The sequence below is a fragment of the Bos indicus x Bos taurus genome, chromosome 4, assembly GCF_003369695.1.
Source record: "Bos indicus x Bos taurus breed Angus x Brahman F1 hybrid chromosome 4, Bos_hybrid_MaternalHap_v2.0, whole genome shotgun sequence".
In the NCBI taxonomy this organism is placed as follows: Eukaryota; Metazoa; Chordata; class Mammalia; order Artiodactyla; family Bovidae; genus Bos; species Bos indicus x Bos taurus.
Window position 1 is genome coordinate 103587292 of NC_040079.1, and position 15796 is coordinate 103603087.

The 15796-nt window shown below is 41.2% G+C and overlaps 1 protein-coding gene and 2 long non-coding RNA genes across 3 annotated transcripts in view; 1 reads left to right on the plus strand and 2 right to left on the minus strand.

The window, feature by feature from the left end:
• Positions 1-15796, plus strand: part of LOC113891693 — a 50598-nt gene that overhangs the window by 14545 nt on the left and 20257 nt on the right. Inside the window, exon 2 of the long non-coding RNA XR_003510857.1 lies at positions 12330-12496. This is a non-coding gene — a long non-coding RNA (uncharacterized LOC113891693). The remainder of the gene's footprint in view (positions 1-12329; positions 12497-15796) is intronic.
• LOC113891694 lies at positions 5834-8076 on the minus strand. Its single transcript, XR_003510858.1, has 2 exons — positions 7619-8076; positions 5834-6979 (listed from the first exon to the last, which is right to left on the minus strand). It is a non-coding gene; the product is annotated as an uncharacterized LOC113891694 (long non-coding RNA).
• The window catches only part of GLCCI1 (glucocorticoid induced 1), a 108874-nt gene continuing 105618 nt past the window's right edge, over positions 12541-15796 (minus strand). Inside the window, exon 8 of the mRNA XM_027540073.1 lies at positions 12541-15406. Coding sequence (XP_027395874.1) covers positions 15061-15406 — 346 coding nt within the window. The 3' untranslated portion in view covers positions 12541-15060. The remainder of the gene's footprint in view (positions 15407-15796) is intronic.

Below are 15796 nucleotides of genomic sequence, written 5' to 3' on the forward strand. Positions count from 1 at the left end.
GAAGGAATGATGCTAAAGCTGAAACTCCAGTACTTTGGCCACCTCATGCGAAGAGTTGACTCATTGGAAAAGACTCTGATGCTGGGAGGGATTGGGGGCAGGAGGAGAAGGGGACGACAGAGGATGAGAGGGCTGGATGGCATCACTGACTCGATGGATGTGAGTCTGAGTGAACTCCGGGAGTTGGTGATGGACAGGGAGGCCTGGCAAACTGCGATTCATGGGGTCGCACAGAGTCGGACACGACTGAGCGACTGAACTGAACTGAATGGCTGATACATGTTGAGGTTTGACAGAAAACAACAAAATACTGTAAAGTAATTATCCTTCAATAAAAAAATAAATTTTTAAAAAGTCAATAATATTTCAGACAAAAATCATAAAATTTTGATCACATTTATCAGGTCATTCAGTACTATATAACTAATCCTTTCTGTTAACAGTTTTATGAACCATCAAAGTTTCCATTAAAATTAATTTTTTACCCAACTCAGCAGTATGATCTTAGTTATCAGAAACCTATGCTTTTCAAAAAGTCCTTTCTATGAATCTTGAGGATGAAGCATTTCTGCAAAAGCACCCAAGTGAACAACTGTCTGTGAATGACAAAGGAGTTCAGAAGTCACGGTTATGGCTCAGAGGTAAAGAATCAGCCTTCCAATACAGGACGCACAGGTTCAACCCCTGGGTTGGGAAGGTGCCCTGGAGAAGGAAATGGCAACCCACTCCAGTATTCTGGCCCATGGGAAACCCTGCGGGCAGAGGAGCCTGGCAGGCTACAGTCCATGGGGTTGAGAAAGAGCGGAACATGACTTAGCAACTAAACAACAGCACCATTGATCATAAACACAACAAAATCAAGCACTGTTTGGAGTAACCAAAAGGAAAAAAAAAGCATTCTGTCAGTTTGATTACATTCTGCTCTGCAGAAATTATAATCATTTTCATCATGTGGTTCTGAAAAAAAAATCCTTCCATGTTTACGGGTATACAATGAAAGAGCATAATTTCCTCATGTTGTGGCTTAGTAGTGCTGGTATGGTCTTATGTCCAAGATTTTCTGCCATTTCACTGAAAAAGAACGTTGACTGAATAATTGAAAGTATGCCAGCTCTTGTAACAGTTCTTGTTTTATTCACTTTCATGGTGAGGCCAAGCAGTCTTTCTAAATGGAGATCAGGGAGCAGGAGCCAGACTCTCCAGGGAAGGACAGAGAAGCACCAAATCTCTGTTTGCTGAGAACTTAGTAGGTGGTGAGCAGGGCAAAGAGCTGACACTGACAGACACAGGAGGCTGTAATGAGACTCGACATTTGCCCAGTGCTTTTGGTCTTTGAAAGTATATACATACATCATACGTGCATATGCATACAAAGCATATGCATATACTTTCTGTCTCAATCCCAACAATAACCCCCAAAGTACAGACATACACCAGACATACACACACAGCATATGCATGCACTGTCTTGATCCCAACAATAACCCCCAGAGGTAGGCAAAGGATTCTTTCCATCTCAGAAATGAGAAAATGGAACAGGTTAGGGTTAGAGTCACAAGGATAACAAACAATGGAATCACAAGTAAATTAAGCAAAGAAAAAAATTGAAAACAAGGAATTTGGTAAGGTGAAGTCAGAAGACAAAGAGATCAGGTATGAATAAAAGTTAGTCTCCATCCCTTGTTTGATGAAGAGGGAGGTAAACAGTGTGGCTGATAGAGGGGCTTTTGGCTGAGGAACATATAGGATTGGCCAACATATAGGATTGGGCAGAGAGGGAAGGATGAGACCAGGATGAGCATGGAGTTTGGACTTAATGTGACTCTGTAATTAAGTTACAGAATTATTTTTAAAACATACCCTAAACTGCAGGCAAAATATAGTACAGACAACATCTTTGTACTCTCTCTGATCTTTATGAAGTACTAGGAACTGTTCCTCCAACAACACTAGGTCCTATTATTACTATTCCCATTTTGCTGATGAGGACACTGAGACACAGAGAGGTTAGGTAACCTGGTCAAGGTTGCTAAGATAGGAAGGGGCACAACTGGCATTTGAATCAAAGCAGGCTGGATTCAGAGTTCATGCTCTTAACCACTGCAGTATCATATTCCTCTAAGCAAAAAGAAGACTCTTCCAAAAATGTCTTCTGAAGGTTCTCCTGTGATTTACCTTGTATATTACTGAAATAGCCAGTCTTATCAGCAAAGAGGGTTAAAGTTGTGGATTATCCATCTTTACTTGACTATTTAGTGAAACCCAGAAAGAGCCAATATAAACAATGTTGTAAGCAGTAGATGTAACATCAGAAATATTCAGGGGCTTCATAATATATGCATACAGTAAAACCTGTGAGAAAATTAAAAGGCATCTAAAAAAAGTTACGGTGAAAGATCTGACTGCCATGCAAAAGGACTTTGGGACTTAACCCAGTTGCTGAGACATACATTTTGAGGTAATAACTAGAATTATGACTAACAACATCATATCAAAGCATATTTAAGTTTTTGGAATTTCATATAATTTCTAGAACACTTTTATTAATGACATCCATACAGTATAACCTAAGAAGGTTGATCACTGCTGTGATAGTGCCTCCTGCAATTTAACATACAAAACAATGCTAGTTAGTTTAATATTTCTCTCTCAGATGCTTTAGGGGCTCTCTGAAGTATTCCAAAATTAGCTGGAGATCAAAAGAACTTTAATTAAAATTTGATATTTGGGGAGCTTGTCAAAAATACCAAAAATTGTTCAGAATATTTGGATGAATAAGAGCATAGATCACTGTGAAACAATACTTTTCACTTTAACCAAAGTGACAGAAGATTTGAAGAGCAAATGCCCATCATTTAGTCTGCCCGAGGAAGTCCCCATAGGCTCCCGCTTGGTTACACTTTTACTTTGCATAACATTTTAAAAGTTCATCCATGTTGTATCATATACCAGTACTTCATTCCTTTTTATTGCTGAATTAGTAGTTGTAGGGATATGACTCATTTTATTTACCTAGTCATCAACTGATGGATGTTTGAATTGTTTTCACTTTATGTCTATTATGAATAATGCTGCTATGAACACTTCTGTGCAAGTTTTTGTGTAAACGTTTATGTTTGTCTTGGGTGTATACCTAGCAGTGAAACTGCTGGGTCATATGGCAACTCTATACTTAACCGTTTGAGGAACTGTTAGACTGTTTTCCAAAGTGGCTGCATCATGTTACGCTCCCACCAATAGTGTATGACAGTTCCAATTTCTCCCCATCATCCGCAACATTTGTAATTATTTGTCTTTTGGGGTATAGCCTTCCTAGCAGGTTTCAAATGGTATCTTATGGTTCTGATTTTCATTTTCCTAATGGCAAGTAGGTGTTTGCTTGCTGTAAATTGTGTCTCCCCAAAGATTCATGTTTTGAAGTCCTAAAGCCCTAGTGTGACTAAACTGCAAATATGACCTTGGGAAGTAATTAGGGTAAAATGGGATCATAAGGAAGGATGGGGCCCTGACCTGATAGGATTAGCATCCTGAGAAGAGACAGCGGTGCAGAGGAAAGGCTCAGTGAGGACAAAGTAGCCATCTGCAAACCAGGAAGAGTCTTTACTAGAAACTGAACTCTGCTGGGCCTTGATCCAGGACTTCCAGTCTCCACGAACATGAGAAGTAAATGTTATTTAATCCACCTATCCTGGGGTCTTCTGTTACAGCAGCCCAAGCATATTGAGAATTATTATCTCTGTTTTGCAAACCAAGACTCTCAGGGTCACAGGGTCACCACTCACTCTTGTCTGATGCCAAACCTGGACCACATCCCCTTATGCCACTCTGCTTCTGGGTCCCAGAATGTGGGAGAGACATGGTTTTCTACCAAGTAGCCAGCCAGCTGACGAAAACTACAAATGACAAAGTGTGAAGACTCAGTCTGGAGAATAAGGGGCAGGAACTGGCCAAAAAGTAGAAATAAGGAAATGTCCCAAGTTACTGTCCACACCATTGGCTTATGCCAGCTACAGATGCAAAGAATAACAGGAGGGACCAAGTCCTCCTACACTGGTGATTCTCAGGCCAAGGACTTCACCGCAACTTGTTTAGTGCTTTGAGTCCCAGTCTCCTCCAGTTCAAATCCTGGTTGGCCTCCATCTCACATGTACCCACTTTGTGCAATCTCTATAAAGCTAGACTGAACAACCCTCCAGAAAGAGTGTGCTAATAAACAGGAATCATATTTGGGAACCATCTCTTGGCCACTTTCAGGTTTCTGTAGTTTGCTTGGGGCAGGGAGTTCTTTTCAGTTTTTCTTGATGAAGTAGTTCAAGAAGTTTAAACAATGGAATGGACTGTGGAGCCCCTGGGTGCCCACATCACAAATGCATCTCAGCTGAGCAGACAGCAGTTAGTGTGCTCCATGCTCCGGCTGATGCTCTGTTCTAAGAACTTAAGATGCAGCCTCCTGCAAGTGAAATGTACCTCCAGTTCCAGTCCAGGCTTAAATTGTTTTTTAAATGTTTTGTTTTATATTGGAGTATAATTGATTTACAATGTTGTGTTAGTTTCAGGTATATAGGGAGGTGATTCAATTATCTATACACATATTACCTATTCTGATTCTTTTTCCATTTAGGTTATTATGGAATATTGACTGTGGTTCCCTGTGCTGTACAGTAGGTCCTTGTTGATTATCTACTTTGTATATGTGAGTATGCGTGTGTGCTTGCTGGGTTGCTTCAGTCATGTCCAGCTCTTTGCACCTAGGGACTGTGGTCTGCCAGGCTCCTCTGCCTGTGGGATTCTCCAGGTGAGAATACCGGGATGGGTTGCCATGTGCTCCTTCAGGGGATCTTCCCGACCCAGGGATCCAACCCATGTCTCCTGCATTTTCAGGGCTCTTTACCACCTGGGAAGGAGTGTGTAATGTCAATCCCAAGCTCCCAATTTATCCCCCCCACCCCCACTTATATAATTTAATCCTCTTTACCTGGTTATGAAGCTGTTGGGGGCCATTTTTTTTTCTCCCTAAGAGGAAAAGGCTTGAAACTCTGTCATATTTGGATTCTTCCACTGAGCCAAAATTCACTGTACCAAACCTTCTCTCAAGCCACCTTGACTTTAAGAGATCTGTGGCTCATCTCTGTTAAAACTAAATCTTTTCTACCATTTCCTTCCTCTACTCAATATTGTTTCCCCCTTCTCTCGATATTTAGAAATTAACATGCATTTTATCCCAGGTTCTAGGGCTAACAGTTGCTGCTAAAGAAAATGTAGAAAAACAGAAACACAAATGTTAAAGAGAGATTATCTACAACCCAGACACAACCACTGTTAATTTTTGTCCCTTCTTCATGTCTTTTTTAAAATTCACATATATATTTTTATAAAGCTACGGGTCACACTGTTTTGTGTAAGTCCTGCCATGCTCTTCTTCAGAAAGGTGGACCAATTTATTCTTCTAATGGTATATATGAAGATGACCATATCCCTGCTACCCCATTGTGAAAGTGAAAGTCACTCAGTTGTGTCTGACTCTTTGCGACCCCATGGAATACTGCAGTGGGTAGCTGTTCCCTTCTCCAGGGGATCTTCCCAGCCCGGGGATTGAACCCAGGTCTCCCACATTGCAGGCAGATTCTTTATCAGCTGAGCCATAAGGGAAGCCCAAGAATACTGGAGTGGGTAGCCTGTCCCTTCTCCAGCGGATCTTCCCAACCCAGGAATTGAACCAGGGTCTCCTGCATTGAAGGCAGATTCTTTATCAACTGAGTGCTACCCCCATTAAACACTGAATATTATCATTCCTGTTAATCTTCGCCAGTTTAAAGGAAACAAATTGATTCCGTTTTCATTGCTTTGATCATTAGTGAGGATAAACCTTTATTTTCACATTGATCACTCCCTTGAACTCCACCCTGTCTTTATATCAGGAGTGTGTGAAGCAGTTCAGTTCAATCACACCCAGGTCAGCCCTGTGTGCTGCAGGTCTGATGAATGGATAGTAAGAAGGGGGTCGCAAGCAGAAGGAAGAAGATTGCCAAGGGTTCTGCAGAAATGAAGACCATGTTCCTTTTCTTCTTTTAGAACACATTACTAAAGGAATACGTGCTCATTGTAAGCAGAAATCAAGTCTTTGAAAAGGGCTTATGAATATTGCGAACGCTCACCTCAGCCCTCTTCTTGCACCATCCGCAGATCCTGTTCCCCTGGTTTAACCATCTTTGGTCTCCTCCTCCCAACTCTTTTGTTGTCTTCCTGCGGGACTTGAATTTAGCAGAGTGACCAGGAGAAAGGGTCAGGAATTCAAAACAAAATGGGTTCTTCATACAAAGCTCCCAGGGTGGTCAGTTGGGAAGGGAAGCAGGGCAGACCACCCCAGGGGTTTGTCTGAAATCAAACGGGCAGATGAATGGAGAGCAAGCTGCATTACCCAGCTTGCCTTGATTTCAGTCTGTTGGAGAAACGGCAGGCTGTCGACTGTAACACATGAGCAGTGGCCTTTGTTAAGTTCTTTCCCTTGAGTATAACCCTTTCCTTTACAAAGCGGAATGGAAAACCTGAGAAATGGTTTGCCTTTTCCCTCATGGACGCTTTGCTCCGTCTGGAGGTCCTTGTGAAGCCCTCCATCCACCTCTGATCCAATCTGCTTCCCCACAGTGGTTTGAAATAACATCCACTGCCTCCAAGCCCACACCCAGGTGTGGCTTAAGGGATGTCATCAAAGTCGTGCTTAAAATTTATGCCAAGATCTGAGTAGAATCTGTAGTGTGAAATGCGACCCATTTCTTATCATCGGAAAATCTTTTGGAGGGAAAATGATCTAATTATTCAAATTCTTAGTCATTTTTAAGAAAATGACTCTTTTGAATGGGAGGGGGTCGTCACCCAACTGATCTGGAACCTTTGAAAACACTTTCCTCTCCTGAGCAATGCAGATGCCTCTGGAATGGAACAGACCATTAGAATCAATGGATCACCAGCCTCCTGTTCACTAAAGGGGGAAAAAAAAAAAAGACATTTGAGATGAAAATATTTCCCGTTATTTTTAGAGATTCTGCTTTTCTTTTCCACTGATCATCTATCCTCCTCTCTTTGCCTCCCTTCCCACAAGGAATCCTTTCCTGCAAGGATTTAATTTTTCCCTCCACTGGGTTGTCTTAGGTATGATGGTTTAGTGTTAGACAACTTTCCATCACAATCTATTAATAGTAGATTTACTATCATGTGAGTTGTTCAAATGACAAAATTATATATGAGAAAGCTTTGTCTTGAACTTAGTCCAAAGGGCCTTCATTCAGGAAGTGTCCATTCCAAAAAGGCAAGCATCGTTTTCTGGACCCAGAGGATGGAATGATACAGTGAGACTCTAGGTGATATTGGTGGCAGTGATGGTGCTAGTGGTGAAGAATCTGCCTGCCAACATAGGAGATGCAGGTTCAATCCCTGGGTCGGGAAGATCCCCTGGAGGAGGGCACGGCAACCCATTCCAGGATTCTGGCCTGGAGAATCCCATGGACTGAGGGGCCTGGGAGGTTGCATTCCATGGGGCTGCAAGGGAGGCTGGAGGGCAGCTGCTGTATTGTATATTAGTCTCTAGCCCGATATGACAAATTACCTCCAATCTTAGTACCTTGAAACAGCAAACATCCTCTCACACGCTTTCTGAGGGTCAGGAGCCCAGGAGTGATTCAGCCAGCCTGGCTTGAAGTCTCTCGTAGGAGTCAACAGTCAAGCTGTGGCCTGGGGCTGCAAGCACTCAAGCTTGACCGGGGCTGGAAGAGTTGTTTCCAAGCTCACTCGCATGGCTACTTGCAGGCCTGTTCCTCTGCTGCTCGCTGTGTGGGTGTCTCCAGAGACTCCCTGCGTATCCTCACGGTGTAGCTTTCCCCATAGCAAGTGATCCAGGAGTGCATGTGCAAGACAGCAGCCTGTCTATGCTGTTGTTCAGTCGCTGACTTGCGTCCGACTCTGTGACCCCATGGATTGCAGCATGTCCAACTTCCCTTTCACCAACTCTCAGACTTTGCTCAAACTCATGTCCATTGACTCAGTGAAGCCATCCAACCATCTCATCCTCTGCTGCACCCTTCTCCTTTTGCCCTTAATCTTTCCCAGCATCAGGGTCTTCTCTAATGAGTCGGCTCTTTGCATCAGGTGGTCAAAGTATTGGAGCTTCACCTTCAGTCCTTCCACTGAATATTCAGGGCTGATTTCCTTTAGGATTGACTGGTTTGATCTCCCTGCTGTCCAAGGGACTCTCAAGAGTCTTCTCCAGCACCACAGTTTAAAAGCATCAATTCTTTGGCGCTCAGTCTTCTTTATGGTCCAACTCTCACATTCATTCTTGATTGCTGGAAACACCACAGATTGGACTACATGGTTGTCTTTCTGTAACCTAAGCTTGAAAATGACAACCTGTTACTTCTGCTGTTTTCTATTCTTAGGCAAGTCCAGCCCACACTTAAGGGGAGGAAAATTAAACTCTACCTCTGGAAGGGAGTAGTATAAAAAATTTGATTTACACTGTTGTACAAATTTCTGGTGTACAGCAAAGTGTGTGTATATGTATAATTCTTTTCCATTATAGTTTATTAAAAGATATTACCGTTCCCTGTGCTGTACAGTAAGACATTGCTTATCTGTTTTATACAGAGTGAAAGTGAAGTCGCTCAGTCGTGTCCGACTCTCTGCGATCCCAGGGACTGTAGCCTACCAGGCTCCTCAGTCCATGGAATTCTCCAGGCAAGAGTACTGGAGTGGGTTGCCATTTCCTCCTCCAGGGTATTTTCCCAACCCAGGGATCAAACCCGGGTCTCCAGCACTGCAAGCAGACGCTTTACTGTCTGAGCCACCAGGGAAGACTTTATACATCATAGTGTGTATCTATTAATCTCAAGGTCCTCATTTATCCCTTCTATCTCTTTCCCCTTTGGTAATCATAAGTTTTCTATGTCTGTGAGTCTGTTATTTTTTTCTTTTTAAAGAAAATTGTATCCATCCATCTGCTGATGGGCACTTAGATTGCTTCCATGTCCTGGCTGTTGTAAATAGTGCTACTATGAACATTAGATACATGTATCTTTTTGAATTAAAGAGTTTTTGTCTTTACTGGATATGTGCCCCAGAGTAGGACTGCTGGCTCATATGGTAGCTCTGTTTTTAGTTTTTTTAAGCAACCTGTATACCGTTCTCCACAGTGTTTGGACAAATTTACACTCCCACCTACAGTGTAAGAGCATTCCCTTTTCTCCATACCCTCTCCAGCATTTATTATTTGTAGACTTTTTGATGATGGCCATTCTGATTGGTATCAGGTGACACCTCATTGTGGTTTTAAATTACATTTCTCTAATTAGCAAATTTGAGCATCTTTTGGTATGTCCATTAGCCATCTGTTTGTCTTCTTTGGAGAAACATCTAGGTCTTCTGCCCATTTTTTGATTGGGTTGTTTTGTTATTGAGCTGTTTTGAGTGTTTGTATATTTTAGAAATTAAGCCCTGTTGGTCTCATTGTTTGCAAATATTTTCTCCCAGTCCATAGGTTGTCTTTTCTTCTTTTTTCTGTGCAAAAGCTTATATTCTGCACAAAATCTTATAAGTTTAAGTCCCATCTGTTTGTTTTTGGTTTTATTTCTATTTCCTCAGGAGACTGATCTAAGAAAACAGTTATGATTTATGTCAAGAGAATGTTTTGCCCACATTCTCTTGTAGGAGTTCATGGTGTCATGTCTTATATTTAAGTCTTTAAGCTATTGTGAATGTATTTTTGTATATGATGTGAGGGAATATTCTGACTTCATTGATTTGCACATGGCTTTACCAAAACTACTAGCTGAAGAGACTGTGGACATATTTTTGAAACAACCACATTTATGACACGTTACCTAATCTAGCTTATTCTTTGGTCTATAGCAGAGGTCAGTAAATGTTTTTTCTATAAGGGTGGTTGTTGTTCAGTCACTCAGTCATGTTTGACTCTGTGTCAAACTGCAGCACACCAGGCTTCCCTGTCCTTCACTGTCTCCTGGAGCTTGCCCAAACTCATGTCCATCGAGTTGGGGATGCCATCCAACCATCTCATCCTCTGTCGTCTCCTTCTTCTCCTGCCCTCAATCTTCCCCAGCATCAGGGTCATTTCAAATGAGTCAGTTCTTCACATCAGGTGGCCAAAGTATTGGAGGTTCAACTTCAACATCAGTCCTTCCAATGAACACCCAGGACTGATCTCCTTTAGGATGGACTGGTTGGATCTCCTTGCAGCACAAGGGACTCTCAAGAGTCTTCTCCAACACCACAGTTCAAAAGCATCTATTCTTCAGTGCTCAGCCTTCTTTATGGTCCAACTCTCACATCCATACATGACTACTGGAAATATGATAGCTTTGACTATACAAACCTTTGTTGGCAAAGTGATGGCTCTGCTTTTTAATACACTGTCTAGGTTTGTAATAGCCTTCTTCCAAGGAACAAGCATCTTTTAATTTCATGACTGCAGTCACCATCTGCAGTGATTTTGGAGCCCAAGAAAATAAAGCCTGTCACTGTTTCCATTGTTTCCCTATCTATTTGCCGTTAAGTGATGGTACCGGATACCATGATTTTCATTTTTTTGAATGTTGAGTTTTAAGCCAACTTTTTCATTCTCTTCTTTCACCTTCATCAAAAGGCTCTTTAGTTCCTCTTTGCTTTCTGCCATAAGGGTGGTGTCATCTGCATATCTGAAGGACTAAATGGTAAATATTTTAGACACTGTGAGCCACACTGTCTCTGTGGTAGCTACGTAATTCTGACATTGTACAGCAAAGTAGCCAAAGGCAGTACATAAGGAACTAAGCATGGCTTTGTTCCAGTATGTATGTATGTGTTAAGTCACTCAGTCATGTCTGACTCTGCAACCCCATCGACTGTAGCTTGCCTGGCTCTTCTATGGGGATTCTCCAGGCAAGAATACTGGAGTGGGCTGCCATTTCCTTCTCCAGGGGATCTTTCCAACTTCCCAGGATCAGACCTGGGTCTCCTGCATTACAGGCAGATTCCTTACCATCTGAGCCACCAGACAGTATAAATGTAGACATTTATAAAAATAGGCATTGGGGAAGATTTGGTCCATGGGCTATGGTTGGTTGACCCCTAGTCTACAGCTGAAGAGATTTTTGGAAGTCCAGCAAACTTATTTTTCTTGCCATTTGAATCCTATTTCAAAAGAAATTCATCCACATGGCATGGCTGTATCTACTGCCATCACAGCTCTAGCAGCTTGATATTTTAGTGGTGAGATAGTAGGAAGACAGGCAATTTTGATTTAGGTGAAGAAAATGTCAGAAAATAGTATTCTAGTCCTTGTTTTCTGGAAAACAGAAGGAACGTAAGTGTGAAGGAGAAGGGCTAACTTGGTGTGACAGGAACAAGAGTGTCTTCATTCCATTTAATCACTGAAGTTGAAATGAGGCAAGAAGTCCAATAGGAGATGCTTGCTAGCTATCTGGAACTGTGGGGCTAGACTACAGCATTCAGCTTTTGACTCAAGGTGTGAATTATGGGATCTACCTTCACAGAATTCCTGTAGTTCTAAGGAACCCTAAGTTCACCAAAGTGACTTTACCAGGGAAGACAGACTTGTGCAGTCCAAAGATGGGGTAGGAGATAGAAGCTGCTTATAGGGAGTAAGTCGGGGATAACCAGACTTCAGAGCTAGAGCTTACCTCACACTGTGGGTGGTGGTAAACATTTATTTTGTGATATTCATACATAACCTTTATTTCTAGTAACATAGGGTTAAACATAAAACAAAATTCTTAGAATTTCTCCTTCCTTGTTCCTTAGGTTTGATTTTGCAAATACTAACTTGTCTCAGGGCCATTTAATATTAAGCCTATATGATCAAGCAGATATGGGGCTAAAATTCCACTTTTTCTCCACATTCATTTGCAGTGGAATTTTTAACTTGTATACAGTAGATAATTTCCTGCCTAAATCATATATAGTCCTGAAGAAGACAATTGATCAAACTCACTCTTAAAAAATTATATTTATTTTTTTAAAGCCCCAAACATAATCATTTTAGGTTCAACTTAAATCTGTTTAGTGAGAGGTGCTTTGGAAATGAAGACTATGCTGCTGGCAAATTATTTCTCAAAGCAGGTAGTTTTTGCTTTCAAGCCACCACGTGGCCTACGATGACCATATTTAGGTAACTGGGGAAAACATCAACACTCTTTTGCTCTGTAAATAAAAAGAGTGCTGCAACTTCCTTTGTGGCGATTTCATTAAACAAACTTATTTTCGTCAATAATTCTTAGGCATAAAATGATAACATGAGGACAGTGTCTTCTCTTTTTAAGGTGCTCATTGCTGGGAACAGAAAAAAGACTTGGATGGAACTTCAGACATCACGTTTCTTAGCTTGTGATGGAAAGTGTGTAAATTAAATGTCAAGAGGAAACCAGGCTGTGGAAATCTAATCCAGTCAGTGTACCTCCAACCCGAGAGCTGAATTCATCCTTGTCAGGTAAGACGCTAAAAGCCCAGTCTTTCCAAAAACATAGTGAACTATTCCAGTTTTACTAATAACTTTATTTAAATAAGAAGACACAGGAACTTCTATACTGAAAAAATACAAAACAAAAGCCACACATTTCCTTGTGTAAAGCCATATTGTATGGTAACTCGAATACTGTTCAGCGCAGTGTAGAATTAAACAGTACAACTATATACAAAATTTAAACAATCTGACAAATTTCTACAGCTGGATGTAGGATACATTTGAGCTCAACAACTTCTGGGAAATTTACATGGCAAAGCATAAGCTTTAACACATTTGGTTCAAAACTTTAATATATGCTAAGAACAAATGTACAACACAATATTTAGTTTTCTCATGAGAAAATAAAAGCACATGTCACTATAAATATCGTACATCAGATTTCATTACCAAAAAAAGCATATTCAGTCCATCGTTCAGAAATTGATATTGATACTATTGCATCTTATTTGGACAAAAGCAGAGTATAAGATCAACACATTATGTAATGCTAAACCAGAGATCAGAAGTTAATGGAGCTCATATTTATCTTACAGAACTAATAATTTTCTCCCTTTAACCATAATCTACAAAATATAGTATTTTCATCAAGGCCTGAGATTATTAGGGTTAAAGGTGTCTTCTGCTGAATAGATTGTTTTAAAAGGTTCCCCTGTGAAAATGGTGAAGTAAACTGAGTCCTTTCCCATGACAGTCTCCTACGATATAACACTGACTAATTTAAAGGAGCCAGAATGCACCTTCAGGAGAGAATATTACTGCAAACTTTGGTGGAAAGAAGATAATTGGGATCATGACAAAATAATACACTGAACACATACACAAACATATACACACACATATATATACCATTTCTTAAAAAAAAAAAAAAATTCAATGGTGTTGCTTTCTTCTTTATCACATCTTCCTTCTTCAACCTCCTTAGAAAATAAAACAAAGGAAAACCCAGGAATGACTGAAAGGAACTGAAACGCTCCTGTAACTGTAGGCACCTTGTTCCCCTAATTCTTCAGAAAATTGTGCCGTACACTGTAGGTGCAGATCATACAACTGTTTTATGGAACTGAAGGAATAAAAACACAGAAACTTCTCTCCGCTTTTGAACACACTCTTTGTGCTGCAGAAAACAATGTCAGAAGTTGGGCTCTTTCGCTGACCAATCAGGAACATCTAGGGCTCTCTTCACACTTCAAGAAGTTAGGTCAAGTCTGCAGGTTCAAGGCTCTTTACTTGGGTTTATGGTCTACCCCATGCTTCCAAAATATGAACAGACGTATTCATGGTATTATTGTGAGAGGCTTAAATGAAACCGCTCCACACTGCTTGCACTTGCAAGTCACCAAATAACCTATTTTGAATTCTGAGACTCACATATGCTCTCTCTACATTAAAACAACTCATGCACCTGAACTGCTTGAGGAAAATAACCAAAGGGTGTCATTTCTTAACCTGCAGATTCAAGACTTTCCAAAAAAGAAACGAAACGTGACTATGCCTTTCGATAGATCAGTAGCATTTCATGACCCTGATGGCCAACATAAACAAACACCTCAGCCATCCTCTGGGAAAATGACACCTAGACATTCTCGTCCTTAACATCCACACACACACTGGGGGAATGTTTGTACAGCCTAGTACCTGATACTTTACTTGCAACATTGTATCAGTCTTAACTGAGCAACACCTGAACTTGTTTAAAAAAAAAAAAAAAAAAAGCCACGTGTAGGCATGTTGAAACAGTGAATGCAACAGTTGTTTCACTTGTAACCGCGTGACAAAAGTGATGTCAGACACCACGGATTTGCTGGTTCTCCTCGCGTTCACCCATGTCCAGGATTTCTGTTCTCCTAGGGTTGAATGCACTTATTCTAAGAATGTGGAATGTAATGAGGAAAGGGAAATGCATAAAAGAAGCAAAGGCAAAAGAGTGCTGTTCCCTCTTTAGCTTTTTAGCTGTGAAATAGGTAATATCCCAATATGATATACATTCCAAGTTACCTGAGTTTAGACTTCGACTGAAGTACCTGAAGCTAGGCCATAGGGTGGGCCCTGTGCAACTGTTGTGGCCATTTATTTATTTTTTGCATTGTATGTATTACAGAAGTTAGAAACAAACACCTGGATCAATTGTAAACATAATCCTGAAGTACAGTATTTTTCCATAGGACAAAACACAGCAAGACATTTTCTATTTAGACAGGCAACTTTCTGATATAGAGCTTATTTATACTGAAGATTTTGGGACAAAACACAGGACACAGTACTAATCTGTCAAACATACTATGAAATGCATAGTCTCCACTTAGAATGCTGAATGATACACACATTTTGCAAGCATTACTGCTTTCCACAAAAACTGCTGAATAGGAGTTCCGTCCCTGCCAAGATAAGTGTTGAGATACTTGATTCTGATTCAGTATTCTGTTGGTGGTGGTGGTGCTGTCAGAAAGTCGGTCACTCCATGCAGATAGGTGTCTGAGCTCTAGTTCTAGTGCGTGGGACACAGGGTGGAGGCCAGCTCCCCCTTCACCTTAGATGACCACGTAGTTGTGAGCGGACATGTGGTCCTCACCCGGCAGCTCCTGCAGGAACTGCTGCTGCTGGGATGGCTGTTGGACAGAGGCCTCAGCGGAGCCCGCTATGCTGGTGTCGTCGGAAAGGGATGTGAAGGAAACCCGGGAGGAGAGCTGCTCGACGGTCAGGGTGGCCAGAGCCGAGCTCTGGCCCGAGTTAGGAGAGTTCTTGAGCATCAGGTCGGAGGCAGGGAGAAGAGGGCCTAGGAGTTTTACAGGACAGAAAGCTGATCCGGTTGGGATGAAATTAACCTTGTTTTTGTCAGGACATGAAAAGAGAGGGGCTGAGATAGGCTGACGAGACCTAAAACCGTAAAACAAAATTAGGTTTTACAATCATTAAAAAAGTCAAGCATTTTTCAAATTAACTGGAGTTCTCTAAAACGGCTAAAATGTGAATGGCAGGGAATGGATTCAGTGTACACAGAGGGATAAACATCTTCCATAGCACAAGTCAGCTGGCATACTACTGACGTACACAGCACTGAGGTGATATTGAAAACAAAAGGATTTTCAAAAGGATTGGGCAGACGAAAAAGTTTCTGAGATTAGTCTGCTTTCATTTATTTAGAAACGTGGATTATGCAATGCTAAAATGACCTGTTAAGTACATGGGAGAGGGATTACCCCATTGGATATTTGGTTTTAAGTACTTCCTCCTTTTTCTGTATCTCTATACGTACTTCTACGAATA